The 13,854-nt window shown below is 42.4% G+C and overlaps 1 protein-coding gene across 1 annotated transcript in view; it reads left to right on the plus strand.

Annotated features, from left to right (window-relative positions):
* LOC126353908 (uncharacterized) overlaps positions 1 to 13,854 on the plus strand; it is a 560,381-nt gene that overhangs the window by 396,138 nt on the left and 150,389 nt on the right. Inside the window, exon 3 of the mRNA XM_050003141.1 lies at positions 52 to 223. Within this exon, the coding sequence (XP_049859098.1) occupies positions 52 to 223 (172 nt within the window). The remainder of the gene's footprint in view (positions 1 to 51; positions 224 to 13,854) is intronic.

Raw genomic sequence — 13,854 nt, forward strand, 5'->3', positions numbered from 1 at the left:
TTTCGCGACACCAGACGGACTGTGCAAGTAAGCTGCTTTGTGTTGCCACAGGAGAGCGGGGAGTTGTCGCGCTTGGCCGCGGTGGTGCGCTGCTGTCGGCTCGCACCCCCCACCATCCGCCACCAGCAGGGTGCGACGCTGGGCGGCGCCGACCTCTCCGCCTCAACCGCCGCCGCCGCCGTGTGGAGGCACTGCGACCCGCGCAGGCCCGCCAACCTCACAGGTGAATAAATAATGTGCGCGCCGCGCCGTCAACCGTATCTGCAGGATCTTCTTACAGAGCGCCGGCTTCCAGAGGCGCGTCGTTCCAGAGTCTACTTTCTTGGCCGTTATAGCTGGCTTTTCAGCCACGACTCGACTTGAAATAGAAGCGAAATAACTTCCGACGCATATCGTTTAAGGAAGTCCATTCGTTATGTAGCATCTGCTTGCATCATCTACATGGAAATTCTACGACGATGTGTGTCACCTTTTGATCCACTTTTGATCCTACACAGTTTTCCATCCTGCAGACAGCTACTTTCGTATCTCAGCGAAACGTTATTCAAATAAAAGGGAGGCTACTCATTTCAAGCTCAATCCATGACAAATTTTACTAGCTTCAAAAAGTAATTACCTTAAACGACTGCAGCAAGTGAGTGAACACTGAAATCAAGAACAGACTGGCCGGAGATGGTAGCTCATGTCGGCAGGAACGACTTTTAGCGCCTTGGTTCTGAGACTATCGGTATCTTTAGACTTTTGCTACATTAGTGAAGACAGGGAGTGACGAACATAGAGTACATGCACGGCTCACTATTAGCAGCATGGTACCCACGGTCGATCGCGGTCCTCCGCATTATCGTGGAAGGAGTATACTAGAGGATCAGACGGTTTTGTGTCTATCTCGGTGCGAATTTTTCGACCTTGGCCATTTGATAGGCTAACTGCAGAGTCACTTTTAATACCTCAGAAATGCGTAACACCCAGGAAGCCGTTACTCACATAGCGTAATATGTGTGGCGTACATAGAGGTCTTTTTTTTCTTTTTTTTAAGATGGAAGAATGAAAGATAGATTAGCTTACATTACTCTCAGAAGACAACTCTCCGCCCTGCCGATCGCAAAAACAAAATGTTGATGAGTTATTTGTAAGCAGATGGGGTATCCGTAATGAGGTCCCAGAATTACTCTCGCCTATTAAAGGTTCTAACATTCACATAGTATTAGTAACAGAAAGCTGACTGATGTGAACATCAGCGGAGTACTAAATTCAGATTAGAACATATTTCGCAAGGATATGTTATGCCTCAGTGTTAGCGGTGTATCTTTTGATGTAAACAACTAGGCATTGTCTAGTGAGGTTATTACAGATTCCTAATGCGAAATAGTGTGCGTAGAGGTGAATATCAAAGGTTGGTCAAACATGGTAAACAGGAGCATTTTTAAATCACCTCCGTCAAGAGCTATAGTACCAGACCGATTCAGAGGGACATTATCAGGAGTTTCCTGATCATACTACCGTAATAGTGGGACACTTCAGCTTCCCAGCTGTAAAATTGGAAAGTCGTGAAATTAAAAATTAGGCAGAGTAAGAGATTATTGTGAGAATTTTCATAATATTGTGACTGATAAATAGCTTCGTGCAAATAAGTGAAGAACTGACATGTAAGCGCAGTAACTTAGATCTACTAACAGAACCGACCGAGGGAAGGCTGTCAAAGGTGCGAGAATTGCAAGGAATATTAAAAATGGTAGGACAATGTTTTCAGTTAGCAAGGGTTACTGGGTACAAGTTGTAGAGTATCTAAGCTGTTGTTGTCATCTTCATAGGTTCGATGCAGTTCTCCATGCTACTCAATCCTGTGCAAGCCTCTTCATTTCCGAATAACTAGTGCATCCTACGTATTTTTGAACCTGCTCAGTCTATACATATCTCAACAATTTTTGCCCTCCACATTTAGCTCCAGTACTAAATTGGTGATCCCTACATGTCTCAGAATGTGTCATATCAACGGAAAGTTTCGTTTAGCCAAGTTGTATCACAAATTTCTACTCTAATCATTGCTATCTGGTACCATCTCATTAGTTCCATCATCTACCCATTTAATCTTCACCATTCTTCTGCAGCACCTCATTTCAACAGCTAACGATTCTCTTCTTGTCTTAACCCTTATCGTCCGTCTTTCACTTCCGTCCAGGGCTACACTCCAGAAAAATATCTCCAGAAAAATCTCTCGTTCTATATGCTTCTATGTTGTAACATTTGTCCCCCAGCTATTTCTTCTTAGCCATTTTGCACTTCTGTCAATCCCATATATTTAGACGTTCGTATTCGTTTTCGCTCGCTTCATTTTCCGCATTTTTATATTTTCTCCTTTCATCAGATAAACTGAATTATGACATTTAAGGATTTATACAAGGCCTTGTCTTACTAATTGTGTGACTCACTGCTGCCTTTACTATTTTTCGTCTCTCAGTGCAACCCGTTGGTCTTCCACTCCTTTTTCCTGTTGTCCTGTCGCCGCCCAATCTTCCGCCTCAAATACTAAATAATCTCTGGTTATTTCAGCCTACCCAGGACCCCTCTCCTCATTTTCTACATTTTCTACAACTTCTTAAGATTTAATCTACAGAATGTAACTAATAAATTTCGATCAGAGCTCATGTTCTAAAAAAATGGCTATGAGCACTATGGGACTTAACAGCGGAGGTCATCAGTCCCCTAGATCTTGGAACTACTTAAACCTAACTAACATTAGGACATCGCACACATCCATGCCCGAGGCAGGATTCGAACCTGCGACCGTAGCAGTCGCGCGGTTCCGGACTGAGCGCCTAGAACCGCTAGACCACCGCGGCCGGCTCTTATGTTCTCCTCGAAATGTCTTACAGTTTAAAATCTCGTTCCGATATTTTACTTTACCATTATATAATCAATCTCCACGTTACAACCTTCTTTCATGGTTCTTAAACAAAGGATTAGCGATGATTCAATAATGCTTTGAAAAAACTGGAACGTGGAACATTTACGGATTGAGTAATACACACATAAAAAAAGTCTTCCATCTCCTTGGTTCCGAGAGTTCCGCTACGTGTACAGAAAATTGGAATAGAGATCAACATAAACATCACTTCCACTCTTTTTATTCCTCATGAAAACCACACATGGCATGTTGTACCACCATACAGCGCGACCTTCAGAGGTGGTAGTCCAGATTGCTGTACACCCCGGTGCCTCTAATACCCAGCAGCATGTCTCTTGCACTGTTGCATGTCTATATTCGTCGTGACTTACCACCCACAAGTTTATCAAGGCACTGTTGCTGCAGATTGTCTCACTGCACAACAGCCTTTCGGCGTAGATCCCTCAGAGTGGTTGGCGAGTCACGTCGTCCATAAACAGCCCTTTTCAATCTATCCCAGGCATGTTAGAGAGGGTTGATGTCTTAAGAACATGCTGGCACTCTAGTCGAGCGATCTCATTCAGAAGACGTGCACGATGGGGTCACGAATTAGCCGTCCATGAAGACGAATGCATCGCCGATATACTGTCGATTTGGTTGCACTATCGGTCGGAGGATGGCACTCACGTGTCGTACAGCCGTGACCTTAAGCTGCGTATATCGGCTCCACATAATGCCACCCCAAAACAGCAGGGAACATCCACGTCGTTGCACTCGCTGAACAGTTGTCTAAGGTTTTCAGCCTGACCGGGTTGCCCCAAAACACGTATCCGACGATTGTCTGGTTGAAGCCATCGGTGAAGAGAACGTCATGCTTATTCTGAGCGATCTATTCGACATGTTGCTGGGCCCATCTGTACCGCGCTGCATGGTGTCCTGGTTGCTAGGATATATCCCGCCATGGACGTCGGGAGTGAAGTTGTGCATCATTCACAGTTTGAAGTGTGGTACGACGTCGTGTGGCTGCACGATAAGCATCATTCAACAGTGCTGTCAGGGTTCCTCCGAGCCATAATCCGTAGGTGACGGTGATTCACTTCAGTAGTAGCTCTTGGGGGACCTGAGTGAGGCATGTCATCGACAGTTACTGTCTCTCTGTATCTCCTCCATGTCCCAATAACACAGCTTTGTTTCACTCCGATACGCCTGGACACTTCCCTTGCTGATATACAACTTCCACACAATGTCACGAAACTAAGGACAGGCAATTGCGAGAACTATCAAGTTTCTGACAACAATGACATATAGAACAACGGTACAGGAAAATCAGGATCGCTTTGATTATCAGTTTGGCTGGAAAAAAGGTAAAGAGCTCAGGCGGCCAATTAGGATATCGCACATGACCACTGAAGCAAAACAACACGTTCTAAAAGGGTGGAAGATATTGGAAATTTACACAGAATTAGTTATATGGTTTGGAGAAAGGTGGGTAATCTACAAGAACCAAGACGGATCAGTACAAATGGAAGACCAAAATCGAAATGCTAGGGTTAGGAGGAGTGTAATCTTTCGTCCGTATCGATGTCTGTCGGCCAAAGAAGCAATGACCAGAATGAAAGGAAGGTTGAGGAATGGGATTAAGACTTTGGACGAAAGGGTAGTAATGGTAAGAATCGCTGATGACATTACTATACTCAGTGAAAGTCAATGAGAATTGCAGAAACTGAAGAATGGAATAAACAGTCTAATGAGTAAAGAGTATGAATTCAGAGTAAAACAGAATTTGATCGAAGTTTCTATGGGACCAAACTCCTGAGGTCATCGAAAGTAAATCAGAAAAACATAAATGCAATAAGGAGTGGAAAAACTGGGGTGAGCGATGAGCTTAGGAGCCATTTTTGGGGCGACGAATTGAAAGGAATTCCTTATCCTTGGAGGGCGTAAAAACCGTTTAGTTTAGGGCTATCACGAACATGTTGCAATGTTTGATGTGGATTTTCAATGCCCTAAAACCCATAGTTTTTTGTGTTACCGTTGCCACTTAAGTGAAAAGTCGACTCGTCAGAAAATGTGATTCTGTCCAAGAAATGTTCATTCTCGTGTGATACATTTAACGTATCCTCTCAGAAGTTCTTGCGAGCAATTTTATCAGTGTCTCTTATTGATTGTTCGGATTGTCATTCTGTACTGTTTCAAATGCAAACGGCTTCTCAACACACACCAAACAGCCGCACGTGGGATTTGCAGTTCGCTAGACGCACGCCGGGTCGATTCGTAGTGCTGTTGACAAGACGTTGTCCCACTCTCTCAGCGACGTCGTCAGATGTGCTTGGACGGCCTGATGATTTCCCATGTCTTGCCGAGCACCCTGTTTCTACAAAACATTTATGCCACTCATACACTGTAGGCCAGCTAAGGGGATCTTCAGCGCACTTGGTACGGAAATTACGCTGAACTGCTGTCGCCGACTTCGATTATTCAAGCAAAAAATGCACAGCTAGAACGCTCGGGTTCGGTGATGGCAGCCATCTTTAAAGTGATGTGATTCTTCAATTTCTCCAGGCGTATTTTATGACGAAATAAATCTCGGGTGAACAGCCTGGTATGAGTGTGCATAGGACGCAATATTTCGGCAATCGAACGAGTTGCCATCATCAAGTGCGCTGATGTTCTGACGGACGCTGTACCTGGAAGGCGCGCGGGGCGCGGACCGCACCGACTCATAGGAAGCGCCTGATGGAGGAGGGGGGATTGTCCTATATATACATGGCGCCGCCACACCACCGGTCAGTACATCAGCACACCTGATGATGGCAACGTGGTCGATTACCGAAATATTGTGGAAGGTCAGTACATCAGCGCACCTGATGATGGCAACGAGATCGACTGCCGAAATATTGTGTCCTACGCACACTCATACCAGGCTGTTCATCCGAGATTTATTTCGTCATCTTTAACGTAACTGCCGCTAGCGCTCCTTACGTTGCGGTTCGGTATTATCGAACTACTCGAGACAGAAAGTGATGTATTTTCCTACAAACTGACACCTCTGCAGATACTATGAATTAATTTATATGTATTTTCAAAGTTGTTAAGTCCTTTTTGAAACACCCTGTATATTCCTACCTGGGCTGAACTTTTACCGTGATTGACAATGCTATTTTTTCTTAAAGCGAAAAAATTTTTCTGGTGCATTTTTAGATACGGATTTCAGGTAATGTACTTAAAATGTTCAGTCAAACGCAGTTTTGACACAATTTACGGATTTATGTGTGGTATGCAGAATATAATTTTTTGCGTATTAGGGACGTATCGTTTCGTGACGGTTTGCAATGTAACTTGCTACTAAAAGTTTTATTTTATAGTCTGCCATACACTGAGATGACGCAGTTCATTCTCCTTTTGCCTGTTGTAGTGAAGCAGCTCGTACTGGAATGGACTCAACAAGCCGTTGGAAGGCACCTGTAGGAATATCGGGCCTTGCAGTCTCTTTAACGGCTTGTAACTGCGAAAGTGTCGCCGGTTAAGGCTTTTCTGCAAGAACGACCTTTCGTTTACGCCACTTTTAATGTTTGATATGATGGGCGATCTGGGTGGCCAAATTATTCACTCGAATCGTCAAGAATGATGTTCAGATAAATCGTGAACAATTGTGACCCAGTGACATGTCGCAATGTGATTCACAACATTAAGTCCGTGAATGGCTGCAAATGATCTCCATGTAGGTGAGCATAATAATTTACAATCAATGATCGGTTCTATAGGACCAGAAGATTCAGTCATTTCGATATAAACACTGTCCACAGCATTGTGGAGCCACCACGAGCTTGCAGCGTGCCTTATTGGCTACTAGGGTCCGTGCCTACGTGGTCTCTGCGCCACACTAGAATCTTACCATCAGCTCTTACCAACTGAAATCGGCAGTCAGCTGGCGAAGCGACGGTTTTTCGGTCGTCTAAGGCCAACCGATACGGTCAGGAGCTCAGGAGACGCTTCAGACTATGTCGTGCTGTTAGCAAATGCACTCGCTTCGGTCTTCTGCTCCCATGATCCATTAAAGCCAGATTTCACCACACTGTCCCAACGGATACGTTCTTCGTACACCCCACATTGTTTTTTGCGGTTATTTAACGCAGTGTTGGCAGTCTGTTAGCACCGACAACTCTAAGGAAACGCCATTGCTCTTCCTCATTAAGTGAAAGCCGTCGATCACTAAGTTATTCGTGGTAGGATGTAATGTCTGAAATTAGGTAATCTCAACACACTCTCGACGCTGTAAATCTCGGAATATTCTATTCCATAACGGTTTCCGGAATGTACTGCCCCAGCTACCACTCCGTGTTCAAAGTCTGTTGATTCCGATAGTGCGACTATAATTACGTCGGAAACCTTTCCACATAAATTAACTAATTCAAATGAGAGCTCCGACCATGCAGTGCTTTTTTGTCCCTTGTGTATGCGATACTACCGCCATCTGTGTGTGTGCATATCACTATCCCATGAGTTTTCTCACCTCAGTATACAGCTAACAATGGTTGCGATGCTATATTCCGAAAGAATGAAGTGGTTACGTGTACGTGAGTACGAGCGGACCCGTTAACGATTCACTAATACAGCGCAGAACGCCTGTGATGGATCGGTCCAGATAGACGAATACGTGGCAAGAGCGCGAATAAGCCCAAAACGCATGAAGCTACCTGCGCGAAATAGCTTGCGGGACGGAACTCAAAGACAGCCTATTACAGTCACGATACACAAACGGTACTGCATTGTTTCAAATTATGTGAATTTTGAAAACTCCTTTTTCTGTTGGTGGGTCTTACGTTATCAAAAATTTAATACGGTCCAGCTTGAAACGTGTTGTTTACTTAATATGTGCGACTCATTAATAGTGTAAGTTGCCCACTATGTGTTCCTGTATGAAATTCAGCCCAAATTTCCCTCCTACTATAAAAAAGGGGGGGTTACGTATTACCAAAACTACGTACCCACAAACAGTTAACCAACTCGTATGTTGACTTTTGACTAAACAGAACCTGACTTGAACTGTAACTGGTCTAAATGCAACTTGTCTTTATATTCAGTGCGGATCAAAAGTAAAAAAATTATCTGATACTAATCTAAATTTACAGTTACCTCGAGTCTTGACAACATTGTTGCAGATTTCTCGAAAGCAGAACAGCAAGCAGGCAGCGACTATGCTATATTTCAATTTTTAAATAAAATTTCCAGCTGCTATTCAAATTGTTGCACACCACACTGTGGAATGTGGAATGCTTAATGATAAAACTTCTGTAAACAGTGAGAAGGGTAGGGTAGCTATTGCTGTGAAACCATAGTCCAAGTCAACGATTTTACAATGAAGAATGTGTTCAAAGAGACAGAGTAAAATTTCTCGTGTTCTTCACATATAACATTGGTATGAACAATGATTTAGAAAGGGTACAATTAAAAGGGAATTTCTATGAAAACGAAACATCTTAATCAGTTTTTATGTTATTGCATGATTCAGGGAATTGGGTGTGGTCTTCCTCTCAGATCTGAGCAAGTGAACCAAGTTAACTAGCTGACAGTAATCATTTCGACAAACTAGCTGCACAGTTCGCCTTTCAACATATACAGCATATTCATCCTTGCTGTCCTTTTTAATACATCTTTATTCATTGAACTGATACAAGTCAATACAGAACTACTGAATACGTCCATTACCTACCACACTTCAACTTACAGAGTATCAGACTGCGCACAGGCAAAGACTATGCCGCATGAAGACCTAATAGTAACTTAAGTTGCACTCTCTCTTCACGTGTGCATCGATAACTACAAAAATCAAAGTTACGTGACCACATTACAACAGTAGCAGATTTATACTTACAAGAGGAGGCCACGACGTTTGGAACTCGGATTTACTGTAAACTTCATACTCTCGTAGTACTCCATGAGAACAACAAAATGTGTAAGCATTAGCGCGTACTTCTCAAGCGTTACTAAGAAAATCGAAAGATAATTTCGGTCGTCGAATATATATTTGTGCTTGGCCAGTTTTAACCATGACGTGGCTGCAGCAGGGTGGTGACGGAACGGTAGCTCAGCGTGTTCGGTCAGAGAGCCGGTTGGCCTTTGTAATAAAAAAACTGAGTGGAACGCTCAACATTCGAACTTGAATGCATGTCATTGTGACGTCCGGGACGACCAAAACACAACGATCTACAACGAACAAAATGAAATGAAAAAAAAGAGCGTTAGCATCCCTGTCTAGTAAACAAAAAAAAAAAAAACTGAGCGAACGGATGAACGAACAAACTGAACTAGTGTCATCGTACGTCCGCCCTGAACAAGTTCAGCGAACAGTATAGAACCAAATGTATTTTTTTTTTTCGCGTGGTTGGCGTTCAAGCCGCTGGATCTAATTCCGTTCGTCAGTTTTTTTTTTTAATTTTATTTTCAACATAGCCATTTTCTTTACTGTTTATATTACAATTGATATAATGAGAAAAATACGTGTAATCGGATGAAGTTTTATTAAATTTACAATGTTATTTGGCAATCTACTAATTTTTATTATCACAAATAATATAATATTCATAACTATCGACTAGTAAACGACCAAACGCATAAAGTGATACTGAAAATGTATGCTTGTCCTTGTCTTCGAAACTGTTCGTATTTAATCGAAAGAGAACGAGAAATTGCTTCTCGGAAGACGCTATTAAAATGTACTCGATACTGCATAACCAATTATCAGCGCCGATTTTTAAGGAAATTCTGCGTTATGCATGGTTTGCTTCGAAACTATCGTCTGAAAGAGAGGTTATTTAAAATGTTAACAAGGCTTGTTTTCGACTGAAAACGTCCAAAGTCCTTGCGTATGCGGAAACATAGCATTTATTCAGTGCAGCTTTTGCCGTTTAACTTTATGTTTTCCATGCTTTTACGAAAACCACCATCCTGCAACTTGTAATGTCTAAAGCGACGATTAATTATACATCTTTCGAAAGCCGTCTGTGCCGGTCAAAACTTGGAGGTAACAAGTCGTTTGGGGCTCCTTCCAGGTATAAGGGATTTCTCAAATCACGGACAAGCAGACATGTGTAGTATTACTTTATGCATTTGGCCGTTTACTAGTCGATAGTTATGAACATTTCATTATTGGTGATAATAAAAATTAGTAGACCGCCAAATAACATAGTAATATAATAAAATTTCATCCGATTACACGTATTTTCCCCATTATATCAATTGTAATATAAACAGTAAAGAAAATGACTGTGTTGAAAATAAAAAAAACTGACGAACGGAACTCGATCCAGCGATCCAGCAGCTTGAACGCCAAACACTTACAAAAAAAAAAAAAAAAAAAAAAAAAAAAAAAAAAAAAAAACATGTTCGTCGAAGATGTTCAGGATGGACGTCGGATGACACCCGCTCAGTTTTTTTTATTAGAAAGGAAAGCTAACGCTCTGACCAAACACGCTGAGCTACCGCCTACCGCGCCGGCACCACACTGCTGCAGCCGCTTGATGGTTAAAATGGCCACGCACAGGTGTATATATTTGACGACCGAAATTATCTTGAGATTTTCTCAATAACAGTTGAGAAGTACGCGCTGCTGCTTACACATTTTGTTGTCCTCATTTAGTACTACGATTGTACGAAGTTTGCAGTAAATCCCAGTTCCAAACGTCGTGGCCTGCCCTTGTTAGTTGAAGAGGACCAAAATGTTCGTATATTTGCAAAATAAAACTTCTTCCAATAAATGTGAAAAAAGCTGCCATCGATCAGCTACGATTAAAGTACATATCACAGCAATTTAGCTATGCTCTGGTTATACTCCAATGCAAATGATCAATTGCAACTGCAACGAAGTGAAAATTAACAAATAGTTCAGTGAACAGTGTTGCCCACTGAATCTTAGGAAAAAGGAATTTAAAGAGGTATCAAAAGAAGAGACATTATCTAGCTACAAAGCGAGCATTATATAAATACTACAAAATGCTGGGTGGAACTGATGTACGCGTTTCAGAACGAGGTATTAATAGACGGTGATACTGTAGTAGGACACCTTCACATACATCAATACTGCAAGCGTTCACTGGATTAACCAAAAGCACAAATCGGCGACATTGACAGTTCATTAACTGTCAGACAGAATAAGTAAGAAAGGTTGATCACATTACGTAGCTGAGAACGTGAGAAAGGTGTTCCATATGCAAGTCTGCATGCTACCGTAGCTCTTGTCATTGATGGTACAATTTTCTCAGCCGTTAGGTCGCATCATAGTCATTTTCAAACGTCTTCGATACTCGACCTCCCAGACCTTGTGCACTGATCTTCTTCAGGATTGTCCTAATGTCTCTGAATAGCTGAACACTATCGACACTATAGTGTCCTTTTCTAAAAGGCTACTTTTAGAGCTTTTTCTGTGGAGTTATTGGGAAAAGTTCTTCAGCCTGCTATTTCGTGGGCCGTCGCCATAGTTTAATTACTGATAGCATATACTGACAGAAAAGGTATTTCAAAAATATTAGTCTTGTCTTGCCACCTTGGTTGTTTACTGGCAGTTGCTTATATTCCTTACCCGCCCTGTCTGCGCGTTTGCTTTTTGATAGCGGGTACCCGTTGTCTAGGGGTAGACCATTGATTCATAATATAAAAAGTCTTCGGTCCCGGGTTCGATCCCCGCCACTGCCTAAATTTTGATAAATAATCAGCATTGGCGGCCGAAGACTTCCGGCATAAGAAGTCAGCCTCATTCTGCCAACGGCCTTGTCAAAGAGGGCGGAGGAGCGGATAGAGGTTCAGGGCACTCTCTTGTCCTAGGGGTGGAAAATTACCCCTAAAGGCGGAAGAATCAGCAATGATCAACGACATGAGAATGCAGAAGGCAATGGAAACCACTGCATTAAAGACACGTAACGTGTATCCGCAGGACATGTGGCCTGTAGTTGAAGAAGTGTCATGATGATCTCTCGATTGGCAAAAGATTCCGGAATATTGCCCCATTCGGGTCTCCGGGAGGGGACTGCCAAGGGGGAAGTTACCATGAGAAAAAGACTGAATAATCAACGAAAGGATAATGTTCTACGAGTCGGGGCGTGGAATGTCAGAAGCTTGAACGTGGTAGGGAAACTAGAAAATCTGAAAAGGGAAATGCAAAGGCTCGATCTAGATATAGTAGGGGTCAGTGAAGTGAAGTGGAAGGAAGACAAGGATTTCTGGTCAGATGAGTATCGGGTAATATCAACAGCAGCAGAAAATGGTATAACAGGTGTAGGATTCGTTATGAATAGGAAGGTAGGGCAGAGGGTGTGTTACTGTGAACAGTTCAGTGACCGGTTTGTTCTAATCAGAATCGACAGCAGACCAACACCGACAACGATAGTTCAGGTATACATCCCGACGTCGCAAGCTGATGATGAACAGATAGAGAAAGTGTATGAGGATATTGAAAGGGTAATGCAGTATGTAAAGGGGGACGAAAATCTAATAGTCATGGGCGACTGGAATGCAGTTGTAGGGGAAGGTGTAGAAGAAAAGGTTACAGGAGAGTATGCGCTTGGGACAAGGAATGAAAGAGGAGAAAGACTAATTGAGTTTTGTAACAAGTTTCAGCTAGTAATAGCGAATACTCTGTTCAAGAATCACAAGAGGAGGAGGTATACTTGGAAAAGGCCAGGAGATACGGGAAGATTTCAATTAGATTACATCATGGTCAGACAGAGATTCCGAAATCAGATATGGGATTGTAAGGCGTACCCAGGAGCAGATATAGACTCAGATCACAATATAGTAGTGATGAAGAGTAGGCTGAAGTTCAAGACATTAATCAGGAAGAATCAATATGCAAAGAAGTGGGATACGGAAATTCTGAGGAATGACGAGATACGTTTGAAGTTCTCTAACGCTATAGATACAGCAATAAGGAATAGCGCAGTAGGCAGCACAGTTGAAGAGGAATGGACATCTCTAAAAAGGGCCATCACAGAAATTTGGAAGGAAAACATAGGTACAAAGAAGGTAGCTGCGAAGAAACCATGGGTAACAGAAGAAATACTTCAGTTGATTGATGAAAGGAGGAAGTACAAACATATTCCGGACAAATCAGGAATACAGAAATACAAGTCGCTGAGAAATGAAATAAATAGGAAGTGCAGGGAAGCTAAGACGAAATGGCTGCAGGAAAAATGTGAAGACATCGAAAAAGATATGATTGTCGGAAGGACAGACTCAGCATACAGGAAAGTCAAAACAACCTTTGGTGACATTAAAAGCAACGGTGGTAACATTAAAAGTGCAACGGGGATTCCACTGTTAAATGCAGAGAAGAGAGCAGATAGATTGAAAGAATACATTGAAAGCCTCTATGAGGTGGAAGATTTGTCTGATGTGATAGAAGAAGAAACAGGAGTCGATTTAGAAGAGATAGGGGATCCAGTATTAGAATCGGAATTTCAAAGAGCTTTGGAAGACTTACGGTCAAATAAGGCAGAAGGGATAGATAACATTCCATCAGAATTTCTAAAATCACTAGGGGAAGTGGTAACAAAACGACTATTCACATTGGTGTGTAGAATATATGAGTCTGGCAACATACCATCTGACTTCCGGAAAAACATCATCCACACAATTCCGAAGACGGCAAGAGCTGACAAGTGCGAGAATTATCGCACAATCAGCTTAACAGCTCCTGCATCGAAGCTGCTTACAAGAATAATATACAGAAGAATGGAAAAGAAAATTGAGAATGCGCTAGGCGACAATCAGTTTGGCTTTAGGAAAAGTAAAGGCACGAGAGAGGCAATTCTGACGTTACGGCTAATAATGGAAGCAAGGCTAAAGAAAAATCAAGACACGTTCATAGGATTTGTCGACCTGGAAAAAGCGTTCGACAATGTAAAATGGTGCAAGCTGTTCAAGCTTCTCAAAAAAGTAGGGGTAAGCGATAGAGAGAGACGTGTCATATACAATAT

The sequence above is a fragment of the Schistocerca gregaria genome, chromosome 1 (genome assembly GCF_023897955.1).
Source record: "Schistocerca gregaria isolate iqSchGreg1 chromosome 1, iqSchGreg1.2, whole genome shotgun sequence".
NCBI lineage: Eukaryota > Metazoa > Arthropoda > Insecta > Orthoptera > Acrididae > Schistocerca > Schistocerca gregaria.